This window comes from Chenopodium album, chromosome 18 (genome assembly GCF_948465745.1).
Source record: "Chenopodium album chromosome 18, dcCheAlbu1.1, whole genome shotgun sequence".
Taxonomy (NCBI): Eukaryota; Viridiplantae; Streptophyta; class Magnoliopsida; order Caryophyllales; family Amaranthaceae; genus Chenopodium; species Chenopodium album.
The window spans coordinates 20,912,232-20,934,725 of NC_137851.1; the positions used below are offsets into that span (position 1 = coordinate 20,912,232).

The 22,494-nt window shown below is 37.6% G+C and overlaps 1 protein-coding gene across 1 annotated transcript; it reads left to right on the plus strand.

Moving 5' to 3' along the window:
- Nucleotides 1-17,224: 17,224 nt before the first annotated feature.
- On the plus strand, nucleotides 17,225-21,667 carry LOC145590604 (L-Ala-D/L-amino acid epimerase-like). The gene is made up of 7 exons (XM_081647029.1): nucleotides 17,225-17,706; nucleotides 19,010-19,120; nucleotides 19,273-19,489; nucleotides 19,674-20,007; nucleotides 20,142-20,203; nucleotides 20,325-20,397; nucleotides 21,378-21,667. Coding segments are annotated over exons 1-7 (1,155 nt in total). The 5' UTR covers nucleotides 17,225-17,349; the 3' UTR covers nucleotides 21,379-21,667.
- Nucleotides 21,668-22,494: the final 827 nt, after the last annotated feature.

The window sequence follows — 22,494 nt, forward strand, 5'->3', positions numbered from 1 at the left end:
GAACCGAATTTATTTACCCTTTTCACAGTAAAAGAACCCGACTACCTTGACCTCAATTTCCTTGGGAAAATTTTAAGTCTAGAGTTGAACAAAAAAAACTTGTCACCCTCTTTGAACTCTCTTGGAAGGATCATCTTGTCGTGCCATCTCTTAGTCTTCTCCTTGTACACGCGTGCACTATCATAGGCCATCAACCTAAACTCATCTAACTGATTAAGTTGTAGGAGCCTCTTTTCTCCCTCTAGCTTAGCATCCAAATTGAGCTCTTTAATAGCCCAATATGCCTTGTACTCTAATTCCACCGGGAGATGACATGCTTTACCATACACAAGTCTAAAGGGAGTAGTACCAATTGGGGTCTTAAATGCGAATCTATATGCCCAAAGGGTGTCATCCAACTCATCACTCCAATCTTTCCTAGATTTTGCTACCACCTTCTCTAGAATGGCCTTGATCTCACGGTTAGAAACTTCAACTTGGATACTAGTTTGGGGATGGTAGGCTAAACCTGTCCTATAGTATACACCATACTTCTCGAGAAGGGTATCTAACTTACACTCATGAAAGTAAGATCCTCCATCACTGATTATCGCTCTAGGTAATCCAAATCTGGGAAAGATGGTTTTCTTTAAAAGCTTATGGACCACCTTGGCAACATTGGTAGGTGTGGCAATGGCTTCAACCCACTTGGATACATAATCAACGGCGACAAGTATATATCGATTCCCTCATGAAGAAGGAAAAGGTCCCATGTAATCAACACCCTAAACATCAAAATTTGAACTTCCAATATACCAGTTTGAGGCATCTCATGCCGCCGCTAGATGTTGCCAGTCCTCTGGCAAGAGTCACAAGCCTGCACAAAAGAGTTAGCATCCTTGAACATGGTAGGCCAGTAGAATCCTGACTCATTGATCTTAGCCACCGTTTTGGTGAGACCATGATGTCCTCCATAAGGTTAGTTGTGGAATCTAGTAAGAACACCGTCAACTTCCCATTCGGGAACACACCTGCGAAATAATCCATCTGCACACTCACGAAACAAAAAAGGATCATCCCAAAAATAATGTTTAACATCATAAAGGAATTTTTTTTTTGTTGGTAGGACAAGTCAGGAGGTAGAGTACCGCCCACCAAATAATTTGCAAAATCGGCATACCAATGATGTTGCTCTACGACTGCATACATGTGGTCATCAGGGAAAGAACCATCTATAGGAAGAGAATCCTTACCCTCATCATACCTGATTCGTGATAAGTGGTCTGCCACAACGTTCTCTGCACCCTTCTCATCCTTAATTTCCACATCAAAGTCTTGGAGAAAGAAAACCCAACGGAGGAGACTAGGTTTTGATTCCGCCTTGGCTATCAAATATTTCAAAGATGCATGGTCAGTAAAAACAATAACTTTAAAACCAACTAGATATGATCTAAATTTTTCTAAAGCATAAATCACAGCAAGAAACTCCTTCTCCATAGTGGCATAGTTGACTTGGGCTTCATCAAAAGTTTTACTTGCATAATATATAGCATGCAAATCTTTGTTCTTTCTCTGTCCTAGCACGGCTCCTAATGCAAAATCACTCGCATCACACATGATCTCGAAAGGAAGATCCCAATTGGGAGCACATATGATAGGTGCCGATATCAAAGCCTGCTTAATCCTGTTAAAAGCCTCAAGACACTCATCAGTAAAATTAAATGGGGTATCCTTGAGTAAAAGCTGAGTTAGAGGTTTAGCAATTTTAGAAAAATCTTTGATAAAGCGACGATAAAACCCTACGTGACCTAAGAAACTTCTAACCCCCTTAACATTAACTAGAAGAGGTAATTGCTCAATCACATAAACTTTAGCTTTATCTACCTGTATACCCTTATTAGATACAATATGACCAAGAACTACTCCCTCAGTCACCATAAAGTGACACTTTTCCCAATTTAAGACCAAATTGCATTCTTCACATCTTTTCAAAATTTTAGTGAGATTAATAATACATGCATCAAATGAAGAACCATACACACTAAAATCATCCATAAAGACTTCCATGATAGACTCTATGAAATCAGAAAAGACACTCATCATGCAACGTTGAAAGGTGGCAGGGGCATTACACAAACCAAAGGGCATTCTACGATAAGCAAAAGTACCATAAGGGCATGTAAATGTAGTCTTTTCCTGATCTTCAGGGTGAATTGGAATTTGGAAAAATCCCGAATACCTATCCAAATAGCTAAAGAACTTATGATTAGCGAACCTCTCAAGCATTTAATCAATAAAGGGGAGAGGGAAGTGATCTTTTTTAGTGGTGATATTTAAACTACGATAATCTATGCACATACACCACCCTGTAACAATTCTAGTGGGAATTAATTCATTTTTATCATTTTTTATAACAGTCATCCCACCCTTTTTAGGAACCACCTGAATAGGACTTACCCACTTTGAGTCAAAAATAGGATAGACAACACCTACATCAAGTAATTTCATAACCTCTTTCTTGACTACTTCTTGCATATTAGGGTTCAACCTCCTATGGGGTTGAATGCATGGCTTATAGTTGTCCTCTAAGTGTATCCTATGCATAAAAAAATCAGGACTAATACCCTTGAGATCATCAATACTGTACCCTATTGCCCTTTTGTGGGTTTGAAGAACATCTAGAAGTTGGGAAGTTTGTGGGTCATCAAGTGCAGTACTAATGATCACAGGGTATAGTTCCTGCTCATCAAGAAAAACATATTTTAAATGAGAAGGGAAAGGAGATTTCTTCATTCCTATTCCCAAGGGCATCCCAAGAAAGTAACTACTCTTAGATAAGATGTTGTTTACTATTGGGGTGGATTATGGATCAAGCTTGAATGGTTCTTCAAGGCTTTCCTCCATTTCTAGTGTGAAAATTGCCTCCGCGGCAAATCCCCACATGTCCTCTTCATCATTATCATGATTTATTTCTAGAAGTGATTGATCATTTATCGCTATTTTGAGAGGAGAAGCATGTATAGTCATAGGAAGACCTTGATAGTTCAACCTAATCATTTGATGAAGCGAGGATGGTATCGCTTCAAGCTCATGTATCCAAGGACGTCCAAGAAGAAGATTGAATGTAGATTTAGTGTCCATGACATGAAATTCAACCATCTTTTGTATTGGGCCTGTGGTAATTGGTAGCTTAACAGTTCCACACACCGATCTCCTTGAATTGTCATAGGCCCTAATGCTTTGTGTTGTTGATTGAAAATCTTTTTCTGGATTAAGGCCTAAGTATTTTGCAGTTCGTAATGGGTACACATTTACAGCTGACCCATTGTCCACCAAAGTAAGAGGGATGTTTTATCCCTTGCACCCCACAGTTAAGTATAATGCATTGTTGTGGGTAGTGTCTTTTGAAGGCAAATCATCATTAGTAAAAATGATTGATTTGTCGGATTTCTCGCTAGTAAGCAAGCTAACGAGATCCTGGAGAGTTGTGTCTGTACTTACTGATAAAGCCGTTAGAGCATTCATAAAAGAATTCCTATGTTCTTTAGAAGTACTTAGGAGTTCCCAAATGCTAACATTCGCCTTAGATTGGCGAACTTGTTTAACCAATGGATCTTCCACCTCGAGTGGAGGTGGTACTGAATTTTGAACCTGATTTTGATCTTGGTTTTGAGTGGTTGAAGATCCATTTGGTGGTGCTTGATAAACTCGCCCAGAACGAGTTAGATGATCTATCTTGTTTAGGTTAGTCGTAGGACTCATGAACCTACTTTCTTCTAGAGGCTTTGAATGTGCCTCCATTTCAAGATGCTCCATAAGTTGTGCTTGATGTCATTGTTCATCCAAGGAGAGATTTGATAAATCTTGTGATTTCCCCAAGAAATGATCCCAATCAAGCGCTCCACTGGTCTCATTTTGTAGACAAGGTGGAGGGGGGACGGCGGCTTACTTAGAGACATATAAGTCTTGAAAGTCGTCATCCCATAACCCACACACTTCATTAGTCGACCCTATGAGTGTTGTGGTTAGAAGATTCCCTATGGAGTGATATAGTTCAAAGGATTGAACGTATCACTTCCCATATGATCCTCATCAATGTGAAATTTCCCTAATGGGGATATATTGTTGTTGGGTTTAGGCGTTGGAATTCTCCCATCGTCTACTAGATCTTGAATCTTGTGCTTTAGGACAAAGCAACGTTCAGTATCATGCCTAACACCTCTATGATAAGCACAATAGGCATTGCCATCCCATTGAGCTTTTTTTTTCTAGAGGAGTGAGTGGCGTTGGCCCTGTTGGTGCAAGTAATCCTTTTTCATTTAATTTTTCTAGCAATTCTTTGAGTTCACAAGAAATTGTGTAAACCTTCTTTCTCTTGTCCATCTCCGTCGACGGTCATTACTATGGTCTTGATTTGTGCTATTATATTGCGTGGAAGTCACAAATACATCAATAGAGGATGAAATGTTATCATTCCCCTTTTTGTAGTTGTTGTTAGGTTGATAATGATGAGGCTTATTTGCTTTTTCTTTAGCAAGATCATATTCAATCCTAGTAGCCACAGTATAGACCTTTTGAAAAGTGTTTAAACTAAGGTAGCGTAGATGTTTGTTGTACTTTTCATGACAATTGTCAATGAACTTTTGTACTAACTCGAGTTTAGGTGGCCTTTGGGCAAGGTGAGCCGCCTTTTCTCGCCATCTACCATAGAAAGCAAGGAAACCTTCATCATCACCTTGCTTAAGCATCTCAAGTTCACGTAAAGTTGATTTGAACTCTATGTTACTCTCATATTGGGTGATGAAGCCGAAACTACATCTTCCCATGTTGTCTTGAACTTTGCATCTAGCCCATAGTACCACACTCTCGTGGCTGGGTCTAGAGATAAAGGGAAAGTCAAAGCATAAAGCTTAAGATCAACTCCCTTTAATTCCATGGTGCCAGTAAAACTCATTAAATGATTTTTTGGATTACTGGTCACCTTGAATATTGGCAAGTCCGTAGCTACGAACTTTTCTGGTAAAGCAAGTCCTGTAGGAGGAGCAAACTTTTCTGCGTCGAAGTACTTGTTCCCCATTGTGGAACGTAGAACAAGCTTCTCCAACGACTTTTATTTAATGGATAATTCCTCCATCTTTTGTTGCAAGGCCAAAGTTTCGGCATTTTTCTTTTCAGCTTTTTCAAGTTTCTTAATCCTTCTCTCCTTGGCATCTTTAGCCTTTTCTTCTCTCAAACGAGCAATCTCTTTTTAGAGTTGCTCTATGGTTGACATCGTTGTTGGACTAGAATTAGTTGTTGAGGGAAGGTGGTTTGAAAGGGGTGAATTGTTTGATGGTAAACGTAGAATGCGAGCGCCTGGGAGTCTTCGTTCCCAAGTTTGGAAACCAGCCCTAAAAGAAGTACGAAAGGATAAGTAAATCGATACTCTTGTTTAGGAGACAAAAGAAGAAGAAAGGAAGAAAGAAAAGACGCAAGATGCATTCGAATGGATAACATCACCTTTAAACAATTATTTAATAAAGGTATTTGTTTGAACGAGTGAATTGTTCTTTGAAGAATCAAAAGGACTCGTAACAGCAGGCACTTGCAAGTAGCTAGATTGCGCATGGAAGGCGCACGCATCTTTGGCTCTTGCACAGGGGGTGGTCGCGCAAGTGAATGAGTTGCGCGCGCTACCTGCTCATGCGATTTTTTTGTTCGAGCAGTTTTTTTTGTTTGTATCTCATTTTTTTTTTTGATTTTTTTAGGAAATTCTCTTTGGTAACACCATACTTTTTACTTTTCTCAGTGGTGAATTACAAAAATTCTTATTATCTTTGGTAAACCTAAGCTTTTGATTACCAAAGATAATACTTATTTTAATTTAAATTCATTAACCATAGTTAGTTTTTACATTTTTTTATATAATTATATTATTTTTATAAAATAAAAAAAACCCAACCCCACCCACCGGTGCCCCAGCCAACCCCAGCCCCCCTCATCTCCGCCAGCGCCACCTCACTTCATTGTCGACTTGCCAGCACCCAAACCCCTTAATGTCGGCGCCCATCCCACACCTCTCCCCTTCCTCGATAACCCTGAAACACTTCCATCCCCCACCACCGAAAATCGTCAGCCGCTTATCCTCCACCCCTGAAAAACCACCAACCGCTCACCCCCCCCCCCCCCCCCGAAAACCACCAACCTCTAATCCATCACCTCTGAAAACTGCCAGCCACTCATCCCCCACCCCTGAAATTCACCAGCCTTTCATCCCCATCCCCGAAATTCGCAATCACACCTGTAACCCCTCTCCTGTCGGACTCCCCTTCCCCGATTCCCCAATTCTCGATTTCCACCCTAAACCCTAACCCTAAAAAAATCCCATTTTTTTTTTATGTTACCCTTCGACTACGACTCAAAATTACGAAGACAACTTTGTAATTGGGAACCTAAACCAAACTAAAAAGAAAAAAGAAAAGCTATCCTAAACATGTCACACATAGTCATGTAACCATATAAGCATACAATAAGCCAAGGTTCACACAATGCATTTCTAAGGTCGTAAGCTTGGGTGTCCAAAGGTACCATATCTTAAGGAATGATGCACAAATCAATCACTCAACATGTTGACTCATGACATAGCCCTCCCAACATTTTGTTGGCAATATTGATGGGATGATTGTTATTGATTTCGGGATAGAAGCCTAGTGTTGGCAACCCCTAGTCAATGAGCCAATCCCCAAAGGTTATAGTGTGCTATGATTATGCATGATGCAATGTTGCTTGTTTGGTTTTTACTTTCGTGAAAAAGGAAGCTATTATGCGTTCAAGTCTCGCTCTCTAACTAGATATTATCCAAGTTAATTCCCGTTACAACCCGTAGGCAGCCTAGTGTTGGAAACCTTGGACCATAATTGAAAATTAATCTTGTAACCTCTAAGTCCCCAGCGGAGTCGCCACTGTAAGGAGGGTGTTCCCATCGTAGGGGATCCTTCTCCTTAGATGCCCAGGGTCCTTTAAAAGACTAGGACTTTACACTTGTTAGGGTGTATTAAGATTTGAATTCCTGACTGTTTGGGGGACCTTGAATTAGAATGGATCCTATCATCACGCTTTTTTGTAAGAAACAAGTAGGAGTCGCCAATGAGCTTTAGGAAAACTCATAAACCTCGTTCATGCCTTTCTCCCAAGTAGAGTTCAAGGGATATTTAGCACGAATCGTAAGTTTACCCATGCCCAAATTGGTCTACATGAACCAGAAATGAGTTCGGGAGCGAGGGTACCAAGTAACGTTCCCTTTAGGGGGAATCGCTATCCTAGCCCTAGTACAGCCTCTACTAGATCTTTCTTTTCCATAGTTTCATCACCAAACAATATATGCAACGTAATACCTAAAAACTAAGTTAGTTGATTTTATTTACGCGCATTAATCATGTAGGAATTGCATTGCAAAAGTCGTTATTCTTATTTAATCAATATTCGTGAAAAGAACAAAAATAAACAAGATTCGCCTTGGCTTAAGTGATTAATCAACAATTAATTATTTAATTCTATTCTTTATTTAACGCGAGATACTATGTGGAATTGATTAATTAAAAAGTTCATTTAAAGTGATAAAAAAACACTAATTAATTAATTAAAGTTATTTTAAACAAGAAAATAATGGTGATTGATCTAAGTGCTCGGGAATTTACAACTTCTCTTTGCTAGATCTTCGTTTAGAACACTTATGGAATCCTTCTTGTTCGGGAACCTCCACCATAGTAACAAGTATTGAGGGGTTGAGTGTTTAGGACAAGAGGGTTTGACAATTCATAAGTTCACAAAGTTTCTGCCAGAGTTTTAGGTTAATTTAATTTCTATCTGTTTGAGCCTTGTATTAAGCCTCTATTTATAGGGAATGGGTGCGTTTAGGGTTTTGAGCATTCTGCCGCAGCAGGTGTCGTGCGCATCTAAATGGGTTGCGCGCGACAGCACTGCGCAAGTGAATGAGATGCGCTTCTTTGGGTAGCCCAACTAATGATATTGCGCGCGGTATTATGGTAAGATTCGATTTTATATTTTTATGAAATTCTGAATCTTCCGCAAGCGCATCACTAGCAGTTGCGCTGGGTGATGCGCGCAACTAAATAAGTTACGCGCGCCAGACCAGCGCAACTCATTAAGATGCGCAAGGATTTCTCTGCGGTAGCATTGATTTTTAATCTAGGCGCCTCTAAATCCGTCATAATTAGGTTTTAACCTCGGTCTTAAGCCTAATTATGATCGGACTTAGTTAATTGGATCTTATTTCATTTGTTTTTGGGTTAGGCTAGTCATTTTTGTGTTCTTGTGATTCAATCAGTTATCCATAAGTGTTATTCACATTGATCTAACACGAAGATGGTTTTATTTATCGTCCTAGCACTTCCTGTCGGGACAGGAGGCCAAAAGTAGATGTCTACAGAAAACCCCCGAAGCCCAAGCGGTTCAAATTCGCTTCTCATTTGGGGTTTTGAACCGCTTCCCATTTGCTTTAATCTACAAGTTTTACCAAATAGCAAGACAATTCGATTATCAACAAGTTCATCTTTGCGACATGGCTAAGGACTCCGACTCTCCACCTCCATCACCTCCACCATCGACGGAGTATCATCCGGCTCTCTCTGTTAACAACATCAAGAACACAATTCCTTTAATTCTTAGCCGGGAAAAAGTTCAATACTCTAATTGGGTGGAATTGTTTGAAGTCCATTGTCACGCATTTAACGTTCAGGACCATATTACTTCGACCGTTGCAAAACCTATTGATATTTCATTTACATTATGGCTACGCCTTGACTCCATTGTCAAGCAATGAATTTATGGAACAATCTATGTTGATCTTGTAAGAACCATTCTATGTAAGAGAGATATCGCTCAACAATTGTGGAATAAGTTGAAAAACAAAATCCAAGATAACAAGAACACTAGAGTCGTATATCTCGAAAACCAGTTCAACTCTCTTCATGTATTAAATTTCCCAGACGTTTCCTCATATTATCAACAATTGAAAAATTTGAAAGACCAATTGGCCACGGTCGATCAACTAGTCACTGAGCAAAAACTGGTAATTCGGCTAGTTTCGGGGCTCGTAAATATGGATTGCGACACGTGGCTACAATTATTCAGCAAACAGACCCACTACCCTCCTTTGAAATAGCCCGTTCACGTCTTCTTCTTGAGGAGACTTGACGTTCCAACGATCAAGGAACACAACAATCTTTCGTGGCACAACAATTAAATCCCGACCCCGAATCCACCGCAATCTACACCACAAGGTCAGCAGCAACAGCAGACCGGCACTGGCAATGGAGCCGGCACAGGCACTGGAGGGCGTGGTCGTGGTCGTGGTCGCTCTGACGGTAGTAGCACCTCCAACGGAAAGGGCCGGGGTCATGGTCGGGAGAACAATAAGCAGCAAAAATCTTCTAATTCCACGAATCAGACCCCTCAATAGGCTCCTCCTAATTGGGCCCAACCATAGCAGCAACAACAATATTGGGCCCTTGCTCCTTTCCCCTATCCTCAACAAGTAACCCAATATCAACCAAGAGGCAATGTTGCACCACCCAAGCCCGCATATCTAGCCCATCATGCACCACAAGCATACCAAGCTCAATACTCGGCCTATCAAACTCCGGCTTATGGCCCGCCAATGACTCCTACCGGGTTAGATAATTCTTTTACAACTATGAGTCTTCCGCAAGACAACTCTTGGTACGTGGACTCGGGCGCAACATCTCATATGACCAATAATTCAGGTACTCTCATACCCTTGTTTGATTTGAGCACCAATAATCATATTTTAGTTGGTAATGGTAGTCGCATTCTAGTAACAGGTTATGGTCACACTACTTTGCCTTACCCAGAACCCCCCTAGCACTCCATGATGTTCTTTTAGCACCTTAAATTATCAAAAATCTTAATTCTGTGCGTAAATTCACCTCTAATAATTCTGTTTCTATTGAATTTGATCCTTTTGGTTTTTCTGTGAAGTACCTACGTATGTGGAAGGTAATAACGAGATGCAATAGTTCGGGGGACTTATATCTAGTAATCAATAAAACTAGCATATCCACTTGTCTTACAACATCCTTTACTGCTGCCACCTCACCCTCTTGGCATGATTGTCTTGGATTTCAAAGAATTCGATTTGAAGCTTCTTAGGTCTAGAAATTTAATTTCATGTAATAAGGAGCATGATTCTATTTTTTGGTGTTTCTTGTCAATTAGAAAAACATGTTCGGATACCATTTCATTATTCTAATAGTACTACTTCTACTGGTTTTGAAATAATTCATGTCGATTTGTGGACTTCACCTATTCGTAGCTATCAAGGTCACAAATGTTATTTAGTACTATTGGATGATTTTACTCATTTTATGTGGACTATTCCATTAAAATTCAAATCACAAGCCTTTTTAATATTTTTGAATTTTAAAGCCTATGTTGCCACTCAATATAAACGGCCAATTAAATCCTTTTAAAATGACCATGGTAGGGAATTTGATAATGATCCTTTTAAACTATTTTGTGTCACTAACGGTTTAATTTTCCGTTTTTCTTGTCCACACACTTCATCACAAAATGAGAATGTCGAATGCATGATTCGCAAGATAAATAATATTTCTCACACTCTTCTCATTCATGCTTCGATCCCACCTTCCTATTGGGTAGACTCATTAGAAACGACAACTTATCTTCTAAATATTTTATCAACCAAAGCCATAGCTAACGACATTCTGTCTCATGCTTTGTTTCGTAAATACCCTCATATGACCATATTCGGGTTTTTGGTTGTCTATGTTTTCCTTAATCTACTGGCTATAGCTCTTCATAAATTAGCCCTAAGATCCGCTCCATGTGTCTTTTTGGGATATCCTATGAATCGTAGAGGTTACAAGTGTCTAGACCTAATCTATCGGCTACAACTCCTCATAAATTAGTCCCAAGATCCGATCCCTTTTCGTAATCTTACTTTTTTTCGAAAATCAGATTACACAGTTCTTGAGGATTCAAATTCGGACCCCCTAGTCCACTGCTCACTCCTCGTTGGTAGCAAACCTTGACTCAAAGCCCACCCCAAAATAGGCCCATGCAAGCAGCTCACCCTACCTCACCCACTAACCCAAGCCCACAATCTACCTTATTTCACGCTACTCCTCTTTTTCCCACGGATCAAATTAGTCTGCAAGGTGAGTGCAGCCCAACTTCTTCCTCCACAGCCCACCTGCGAACTAGGCTGCCTCCTTTTATTCACCATCATGTTGGGCCTTCTTCTCCTAACTCCAATTAGCCTAACACACCTCCCTCACCTGCCCAAGTAACGTACACACCTCCTCCTTACGTGGTGTGATGCCGATTCAACCCACTCGGCCACCACCCCCCTCTCATCATGTGACTCGTAGTCAACATGAAATTTTTAAGCTAAACCCCAAATATCACCAAGCTAATATGACCATCCCATCTCATAAATCACCGCTCCCTAAGACATATAAAAATGATCTTAATGACACTAACTGGAATGCAGCGATGCAAAATGAATATGATGCTCTTATTAAAACAGGGACTTGGGATTTGGTACCTAGGACTACGGGGGTGAACGTTGTTAGTTGTATGTGGTTATTTAAATAGAAATTCAAGTATAATAGTGACCTTGAAAGGCACAAAGAAATTGGTATGGATTGTGATGAGACTTTCAGTCCAGTAATTAAGCTGGTTGCTATTCGTAATGTTCTCAGCTTAGCAACGGTTAAGAAGTGGTCGATTCATCAATTAGATGTCCAAAATGCCTTTTTACATGGTGATTTGCAGGAAACTGTTTATATGCATCAACCTCTGGGTTTGGTTGATTGGAGAGCTGTCGACTTCATAAGGCTCTATATGGGTTGAAGCAAGCTCCTCAAGCTTAGTACCAGCACATTGCAAATTTTTTGGTCAGATTGGATTTTTTAATTGTTAAAAGTGACAACTCTCTTTTTACTTTTCGACAGGGTGATGATATGACATATTTTCTTCTTTCTGTTGATGATATTATGTTAACTACATCTTCTAACAGGTTGCATGAGCGGATCATATCTTAGTTACAATCTGAGTTCCCTATGCCTAATTTGGGTCCTTTGAATTATTTCTTATTGCCTCAACGTGCTTATTGTGCTTCACTTGAGGCAGAGGTTTAGTAAGTGGATCAGCTACATTGTCGTCCGTTCCAACTTTACAAATTCTGATTTCACCCTCTGATTTCCATTCTCTTATCATGTGAAATCACCGCTTGACATGTTTAACCTTTTGATGTTCCCTTGTCTCTCTAGCCTGAGCAATAGCTCCATTGTTGTCACAATAGAGGGCTATAGGACCCTTGATGGAGGGTACAACATCAAGTTCATCAACGAACTTACAAATCCAAACTGCCTCCTTAACCACTTCAGCAGCTGCCAAGTATTCGGCTTCAGTTGTAGAATCTGCAGTTGTGCTCTACTTGGAACTCTTCCAACTAAACGCTCCTCCATTTAGACCGAACACATATCCAAACTGTGATTTGAAATCATCTATGTCTGTTTGTAAGCTTGCGTCGGTATAACCTTCAACAACTAATTCTTCTGAGACACCATATACTAGGAGTTTATCCTTGGTCGCAGTCATGGCATACATGATTGATCTAATTAGCGAAGCATATGGAATCTAATTCATCCTTTCTCGCTCATCAGGTGTCTTTAGACACTGCTTCCTGCTCAGGGTTATGCCATGTGACATGGGTAAGTGACCTCTTTTGGCCTCCTGCATACTAAATCGTGCCAGTACCTTATCAATGTAAGTACTCTGGCTCAATCCAATCATCCTTTTAGATCTATCCCTATAGATTTTGATGCCCAATATGTACTAAGCCTCTCCCAAGCCTTTCATTGAAAAACATTTTCCAAGCCAGGCCTTTACAGACTCTAACATCGGAATGCTGTTTCCAATGAGCAATATGTCATCGACATATAAGACTAGGAAGGCAATGTCACTCCCATTGACCTTCTTGTAAACACAAGATTCATCTGGATTCTTGATAAAACCAAACTTACTAGTGGCTTCATTGAATCGCAGATTCCAACTTCTGCTAGCTTGCTTTAGCCCATAAATGGACTTTTTAAGCTTACATACTTTCCCATTATTGTTTTGGTCGACAAAACCTTCAGGCTGTGTCATATACATAGTTTCTTCCAAAATTCCATTGAGGAAGGCGGTTTTGACGTCCATCTACCATATTTCATAGTTGTAATATGTAGCAACCGCTAGGAGGATCCGAACGGATTTAAGCATTGCGACTGGAGAAAAGGTTTCATCGTAATCAATACCATGAATTTGCCTGTAACCTTTTGCTACCAGTCTATCTTTGTAAATGAATACATTTCCATCTTTGTCGGTTTTCAATTTGAAAATCCACTTACATTCGATAGGTGTGTAACCTTCGGGTAAGTCAACCAAGTCCCAGACTTGATTTTCAAACATGGAATCCATTTCAGAACTCATGGCCTCTTACCATTTACCAGAGTCGGTGCTTGTCATCGCTTGCTTGTAGGTTGCCGGTTCGTCTCCATCCATTACCAGGATGTCTTGATTCTCAGTTAATAGACGATTGTTCCTCTCAAAAAATCCTTGAGGTTAGGCTCAAGAATCACCCAATTCGGAGTTATATTGAAGGAGTTATGGCCTCTGCAAGTTCTGCCTATTCTTTCCAACGAAAATTCAATTCTCTTTAATCCTATTCTTTTATCTTCTTCATGGTTAGTGTTCTAAAATACAAATACCTATTTCAAAGATATACTTTTATATTAAAGTATTATTTTGAAAGAGTTTTATAGTCCATGTACATTAGATTTGAGTTTATGTTATGATAACCTTATGGTTATGTTATTTGCAAGGTGTATTTGTGATTGAACTTTGAAAGTGCGAAGTGTTGATTGATATTCGGAATCAAGGTACGTTTAGGCGACAAGATACCTTTGAAAGTGATTGGTTTGAATAACTTGTTTTGAATGATTTTATGATGATTGAATTAAATTGGTTTGAATTATGATTTATGAAATAAATTATGTTTGAAGGAATTGATTTTATTTTGAAAGAGTTTTATAGTCCATGCACATTAGATTTGAGTTTATGTTGTGATAACCTTATGGTTATGTTATTTGCAAGGTGTATTTGTGATTGAACTTTGAAAGTGCGAAATGTTGATTGATATTCGGAATCAAGGTACGTTTAGGTGGCTAGATACCTTTGAAAGTGATTTGTTTGAATAACTTGTTTTGAATGATTTTATGATGATTGAATTAAATTGATTTGAATTATGATTTATGAAATAAATTATGTTTGAAGGAATTGATTTTAATATTTATTTTAATAAAAGTATTTTGAATGATTGAGTTTAAATCGTGTTTTGAATTGCTTATCATGTTTAAATAAAGGAATTGATTTGAAAAGTTTGTTGAATAAAATAAAAAGGTTTTCAAAGGAAGAGTTATTGATTTTGAAAAGTTATTAATATGATTTTATTCTCAAGTATTTATTAAAAGGTTGATTTTGAAAGCATGATTTAATTGGATAAAAAGGAGTTCTGATTTAACCTATTATGAATGCGGATTTGGTTTGATAAGGCCTTGGACTTTGTATGACCGGGTCTTTCCTCAAGAATAGCCTTGTAATATAAGGAAACTAGCTTGGGGGGTGTGCACACTTGGGTAAGGAATTTGGATATTTAAAGAAATTGGATTTAAAGGAATTGGTTCTATTAATTATTATTGAATTATTGGTATAGTTTGAAATATTGGAATTGGTTTTGAATCATGGATTGGAATTATTGGTTTAATTATTGGAATTGGTTTTAGAAGCATGTTTGCAAATAAAATTGAGTTTACATTATCTTGCACTTATCGTACTTAGCATATTTTGCTAATCCGTATTTCCTACTTGTTTTGGTTCGCCCTGTTTACCGTAATGGTAAGCAGTATTGACTATTTTCAGGTGGAGTCATGAATGAGCATATGGGAGTCCCGGGATTTGCTTCACCTAGTTTAGGAATGTTCGTCTCGTCTTTATTTTGAATACTCATAACAATGTTACTATTTTTATAAGTATTAATAAAAGAAAGTTGAGTTTTCCGCTGCAAGTTATGTTATTGAGTTAAGTATTTGAGTAGCCTTGCGTAATCACGCGACGGTAACACTCCTAAGTCTAACTCTATGGTATAATTATACGTATTATACTAGAATTTCTGTAGAGGGAGATTTGGGGGTGTTACAACACCATTCCTTTCACATATAGTAATGCATATGTACCCTCGGGGGTGGCTCGAGGAACCCCTCTTCAACGGTCAAGTAAGTATTTGTCTTAGGGCCTATTCTCTTCAGCTTATTTTCAGTTCAATTCAGTCCTAATTTCCTTCTCTCATAAAATATTCAGTTCAGTTCAGCTCAGTTCAGTAAATGAGAACAGATCCTTAGTGACAGAAAGTCTCTTTAGTAAAGGAAAGTGTGGATCGGAATAAGTAGAATGCAACTAATCTATCTTTTTTTGGTGTACTTGACGTACTATAAATAGGTGTACAAACTAGGTTAAGCTGTGTTGTACTACAGTTGATTGCGTGTCATCCTCAAGGCGAGCTGGGAGCTAGGGATAGCTTAGTGGGAGTTATCCCATACAACTAACCCCCAAAGAGATGGTATGAGACGACTCATACAAGATCTTTGAGTTGTGACCTTAAAGATGCCTCTTAATCGCTGGACTTGCTGGAGTCCTCCCCATACAACTAATTTCATCCATTGTTAATAATTTTCTTTTGGAAGGGTGAGCCGTGAACATAACAATTTTTAATGTATAATACAAATTTTTTTATTTTTAAAATTTTTTTTTTCCAATTTAATCAATAAGTGGCTATCATCTATCAATTTGTCATTAGTTCATTAATTATCTTTTCAGTTAGGTAGGTATGATTAGTCAACATTCGATTTTAATTTGACGTAAAGGTAAATTGACAAAAGAACTGATCTAATGAGAAAATAAATTAATATTCTGTAAATGTATGTTAATGACACGATATGAAAAATGACACATGAGTGACCTGAATTGACCCAATATTAAGGTAATAACTACATAATTACTCTAGTATAAAAATGATCTTATTTAAGTATTGAATTTGGTCGACCTGACCCAAATTTAGCCAAACTCAAAAAGCATATAAATTGAAATTGACCCAATATTGAATCAACCTTATGTTATTCTAAATCGAAATTAATCGAACCATAATCAACTCGACACAAAGTCATTTGACTTGTAATTAACCCAGTCAAACCTATTATTTACCCAATAAAAATTTACCCAAACTGATTATGAACTGATCTTAAGTTGACCCAATCCTACCTTGATAAATCTTGACTTGAAATTAACCCGACCCAAACCAAGACGGGTTAAACGGGCAACCTTAACCCCAACATACCCAACTCGTCGTGAGTCAACCTGAATTCCATCTATTTGACCGAATTGACACCCTTTTTTTTTTTTTTTTTTTTTTTTTGAGAGGAAGAACAATATTATCATTAATAAATAGCCATACGGCATCTACAACAATAATAAAGATTTGTAAACTACATATCTAGAGAAAATAACATAACTTTTACAATCAAAATCATAACTAATTTGCATATCGGACATAGCTCACACTCCAGCACTTCAAACTTGACGCGAGCAGTGATTTTCAATGTCTTTGCATCTTTCCAAATAGAGACCTTCGCAATCTGCGCTGATGTTTTGATTGTATAATTGATGACGAACCCTAAACCCATATGAATCCAAATCACCTTCTCGATCATTATTATAACCTTAAAAATAAAATTATCATCCATAAATGTGAATCGAAATCCCAGAAAATTGGGAAAAACCCAAAAAAATTGGGATAGACTCTCACAAACGGAGAGAACAAAACAAAGCAAAGATAATCAAATAACAAAAAGCAAATTAAATTAAACAAAAAGGGTCGAAAATAGTCTAATTTTCGAAGAAATTAGACTATTTTAAACCTAAACAGCCAAAAAAATTAAAACCCTAAAGAGAGGAGAGAGAAGGGAGAAAAGAGAGAAGAGGGAGGCGGCTCTTTCTCTTTAACCGAAATTAACACCTTACGTGTATGTATATTTTTTTTTTTTTAAAAAAAATGGGTTAAAATAGAGATTGGTATGACAAATTATTTAGCATCATGCATTCATGCTTACTCTTTTACATTATTATTAACCCAAATTGAATAACCCCTCAATTTCCAATTTGCAATTTCCCACAAAAACCCTCTCCAAAAAGACCAAAATTATTCTTTATTGCTAAAACCCAACAATTTCAATGGATCCTCTAATTCTCTCTGGTTTCAAGTCCCTAAATTCGATGAACACAAATATAGAATTGGATGTGAATAAAGCAGAGGGAAGACCATTAAATGTACCCTTAAAAGCTCCATTTACAATTGCAAATTCAAGGTTAGATAAAGTTGAAAATGTTGGAATTCGTATTGAGTTGAGTAATGGGTGTGTTGGGTGGGGTGAAGCTCCAATTCTTCCTTCTGTGACGGCCGAAGATCAGCCTTTAGCGCTTGCTAAGGCGGCCGAGGCTTGCTTGTATCTTAAGGAAAGTTCCCCTGTGATTTTGAGTTTGGCTTTGAAACAGATTTCTGGGATTCTTCCTGGTCATGATTTTGCTTCTGTAAGTCAATTTATTTTGTTTGCTCTTGGTTGTGCAGGATTAATCAAATACTAGTGTTTCATTAATCGAATTAATTAGAGAGTGAGGGATAGCTCAAGTGCTTAGAGCTCTCCTTCCGGTTCCAAGAGATCTTGGAATCGAATCTCATCACCCGTCAGCTCTCTAAACACCCAAAAAAAAAAAAAAAAAAAAAAAAAGGTCAAATTAATTATAATCATTATACTCCCTCTTTTGGTGTAGTTGGTACAAGGTAAGGAGTAGATGAAGTCACATGGTCAGTATTCCCTATTTTGTCCATCTAAAAAATACCATAACAAATTTCAGAAACTCAATCACATACAAGAAGTTAAAATTATTTTGTATTTTGCTACTAAAATTGATTGAATAATTAGCAGAGGAAAAAAAAAAAAAAAAACTTGGAGTTGTACCAAATATGTAGAGAGAATCTGATTAAGCTCTGTTTTAGACTTGGAAGGTAAAGGACAAAGGAGCATGCATAAAATTGTAATAAAATGGTTGCAGTAGATGCCACATTATACAGAGTGCAGTGACACGAACACCTTAGAGGCATTGAGCTATATGGATGTTTGTACTTTGTGCATAGTCACTGGTCGTCAACATAAACTTGTCACTTAACAAGGTTATTTGTTACAGGTATGTCTCAATATTATAATCGCTGGCTTGCTGCATTAATAATGAAAAACTTGTCACTTACCAAGATTATTTGTAAGGTTTGTTTAATGTGAAATCACGTCATTTTAATTACCAAAGCTGGGGTTGATAAATGATAAGACCATGACAAGTGAACTGAACTGAAACAACATAAATTGAATTGAACTGAACTGAAACAACCTAAAGTAAACTGAAACGGCCTGACCTGAATTGAAAAGCTCTGCAGAGAAGTCTACAAATATCAGGGACTTATTCTAGACAGATAGAGTGCTTTGTTATTCTCCTGATATACAACGTAAGCATAAGCTACTAGTACTTGGAATGTTGTAGTCATGGTGTTTTCTATCCATTATACTATTCCTCCATGTTAGTTATGAACTTATGACTAACTTTAGGTGATATGCTTTTGATGAGTTATAATTTACGTTTATACCTTTTTTGTCTGCTTCATAACAAAGATTCTATTTCATTCGTTCAACTGCCCTTTTTCTGCTGTACATGTTGATTAAGCTTCTTCTTCTTTTCCTTCATTGTATATGGTTTACCATAAAATTGTTTTGCGACTTTTGCCATGAAGTTTTAATCTAATGTAATCTTAATACTTAATACTATTTTATTGGTATAATTTTAGGTTAGGTCAGGGGTTGAGATGGCACTACTTGATGCAGTTGCCAAGAGCATTGGCATGCCGTTGTGGAGGCTCTTTGGTGGAGTTTCAAATACCATAATCACTGACATAACAGTTCAGTTTCTGTGTTGTTTCATTTGTCCTTAGTCTTGTATATTCTTATATCTTTCAAGTTACTAAGAATCATATTGTCATGACTGAAAAAGAGAAGGAACATTGTATTTCTAAGAGGATCTAATGGTCTTTAGTGTTTGATGATATTCCAGATTCCTATTGTTTCAGCAGACGAGGCATCCAAGTTGGCTTTGCAATACAGGAAGCAGGGTTTCAATACATTAAAACTTAAAATAGGAAAAAATTTGGATGCAGATATAGAAGTTCTGAAAGCAATAAGAAAAGTTTACCCTGATTGCCTCTTTATATTGGATGCTAATGAGGGCTACACTCCGAAAGAAGCAATCAAAGTTCTTGACAAACTACGCGGTAAATCATCATCTCTATCTTCTGGTGGTAAATTTTGAAGGAGAACTTGTATATTGTTGGCTTCTGCTTGATTTTGGTACTGAAACTTATCCTGTCTTGCATTATGTCAATTGTTGTGTTAGATATGTGGTTTGAGGTTCTTAGATCAAATGTCTGTTTACCTTCCATTGTGTTTTACATGCAGAAATGGGGGTCACTCCTATTCTTTTTGAGCAACCTGTTCATAGAGATGACTGGGAGGGTCTTGGTTATGTTAGCCAAATGGCTAGAGACAAATATGGGGTCTCAATTGCTGCAGATGAGAGCTGTCGAAGTCTAGCCGATGCTCAAAAAATAATTAAAGAAAATTTGGCAGATGTCATCAACATTAAACTTGCCAAATTAGGAGTGCTTGGAGCTCTTGAAGTAATTGAATTGGTGGGGAATTCTAGTTTAGAGTTGATGATTGGCGGTATGGTTGAGACTAGATTGGCCATGGGCTTCGCTGGACAGCTTGCTGCTGGGATGGGTTCTTTCAAGTATATGACTTTGTTTTATTGGAAAAGCTTCTGAGATTAATACTGAATTGAAATAAGTTTCATTCTCCACTGAAATCTATCGCGTTTTGTTTGTTTGTGAGAAATTAATGCAGATCCTCTCTATCAATAGACAGGTTTGTTGACCTAGACACTCCCCTCCTACTTTCAGAGGACCCAGTATTTGGAGGTTATGAAGGTATTGTAGTACTGTGCTCGAATTTTATTTTCCCAAGTAGATATGTTGCTGTATGATATTCAAGTCATACCTCTTCTTTGTAATAACTAATACTAAAACAAAGCCTACATTCTTTACCTAGTTTCTGGCGCGGTTTACACATTCACTGATGCTAATGGTCATGGTGCTTTCCTTTGTTGGGACGATGTTGAATGGTATGTCATTTCTTCTCCTGCTATTCAATAATCAATATACTTAGCACAGATGATTTTTTGTTCTCACAAATATGATTATGATATAAATGGTCATAACTTTAGTTTAAATTTTACTTTCTTATTTCCATGGCTCATGCATTTATGCATCATCCGCAATATAATTGCATCAACATTACAAGCCTAAATGCCTAAAAAGATCCCTTGTCTATGGTAAGGTAGAGAGTCGGATGTATGTAGATTCACCCTTGTCTATGGTAAGGTAGAGAGTCGGATGTATGTAGATTCACCCTTGTCTATGGAAAGGTAGGGAGTCAGATGTATGTAGATTCACCCTTGTCTATAGGTAGACAGTCAGATGTATGTACACTCACCCTTGTCTATGGTGAAGTAAAGAGTCGGATATATGTTGATTCACCCTTGTCTATGGTGAGGTAGAGAGTCGGATGATGTAGTGAGGTTGTTTCCTATAAATCCTTGTACACAATGCAGTTATCTCTATGTAAATTATCAAGAAGTAAGGAGCCATATTGCTATTGTTCATTAATATAAAACCGAAAATAGAGAAAAGAGAATAGAGAATATTTCAGCTCTGTGTACAATGATAATGTATGATTTATATACAAGAAATGATAGGCCTGATTCATTTAAGAAACAAGTAAAGGATTCTGATTTTTTTTTTTTCCTCCTTTTTTTACCTCTACCGAACAAATTGGTTATCAAAACTTTGATTCTAGCTGTAACCTGCTGATTTTTTTTTAAATCAATTTTTGTGTAGTAGTTCTCATCAGTGATAGAATGTATGACTGCTCCCTCAGCCCCCTCATGGCTACTTTTCTCGTTGTTGATGTTGATGCTGATGCTTTCTAACATCTTTCAAAGAGCTTCTGCAAGGAGATTTTGCTAAGTATTGGAGAGAAGGACATCAGAGTAGTTGAACTATATATTTTTTTCTCATGAAACTTGTTTGGATGTTGTTGCAGATTGCATATGAAGGCTGTATATACCTGTAGAGTGTAGACCCTGTAGTTTGGCAACGCGATCGAATAGCCTCTGTATGACAGTTAGATAGGGCTCCTATTTGTAAGTTGGATGCCTATTAAAAGGACTTTGACATGCACCTCCGAAATGTACATGATGTTGTTCAAGGCTAGGCACAAGCTCATCCGAATATTGAGGGCTTAGGAGTATGTAACTGGTTGATATTTTGAACCTTAGGAGTATCTCAAACTCATTTCTCTTTCCACCTTTTCTCTTCTCTAATTTCCCAAACCTTCAAACATTATTAAAACTTCATTCTTTCAACAAAAAACTACTAAATTTCTTTCAAATATTGCATTAATCAAAAAATTTTGCATACACCCGGTGTACATTAATTTTACTGTACATCGGGTTGTTTGCACGTATGAATAGTTTTTGTTTTGTTTCCAGAAATTCCAGAATTCTAATTACTTCTCCTCACAAGTGTTGAACACAACAACAATGGAGGAGAGAGAAAATAAAAAGATGAATTGCGAGAAAAAAATAGGAGATGATCTTACCTTCAATTTTCAATCATTAATGTCGAAAACATTTAATTTCTCAAATTGTGAATACCTAATTCAAGATTTTCTGCTATACAAATTCAAGCACCATTAATTGAAAATCCGGAGAACTTGAAGCATACAACGAGTTTCGACCTAAATCGCACAACCATAGAAGATGAAGCAGAGTTTTGTTGATGAATTCGATCAATGAAAAACAAAGACAAGGTAACTTATATCTCAAAATTTAATTACTACGTATCCTGTTTATTTTTTATATCAATTTGGTACTATATTGGGATTTTTGCTTTGGCTTGTTTTTTTTTAAGTGAAAATGTTGTATAATTCTATTATGATTCTTCCACTGCTCTTTAGTGGAGTATGGATAATACCAAAACTCTAAGATCCCTGGTGTTGACTTCTTGAAGTTTTTGTCAATTGTGTGGGCAGCTTGGGCATTCAGATTTTCAGTAGTGTTTGATACTCCTTGGAATAGCTGTGTAGTTGGGGCTATGGGTTTTGTTAGATTAGTATACCAAAATATACGACCTTGTTTTGGTATATTTCCTGTACTCAA

What these genes read in the sequence shown, in the direction of transcription:
- LOC145590604 (XM_081647029.1), top strand. Translation starts at nt 17,350, where the DNA reads ATGGATCCTCTAATTCTCTCTGGTTTCAAGTCCCTAAATTCGATGAAC. An exon ending in CCATAATCACTGACATAACA is followed by an intron (nt 19,121 to 19,272) that starts GTTCAGTTTCTG and finishes ATGATATTCCAG; the next exon opens with ATTCCTATTGTTTCAGCAGA. An exon ending in GCTGGGATGGGTTCTTTCAA is followed by an intron (nt 20,008 to 20,141) that starts GTATATGACTTT and finishes ATCAATAGACAG; the next exon opens with GTTTGTTGACCTAGACACTC.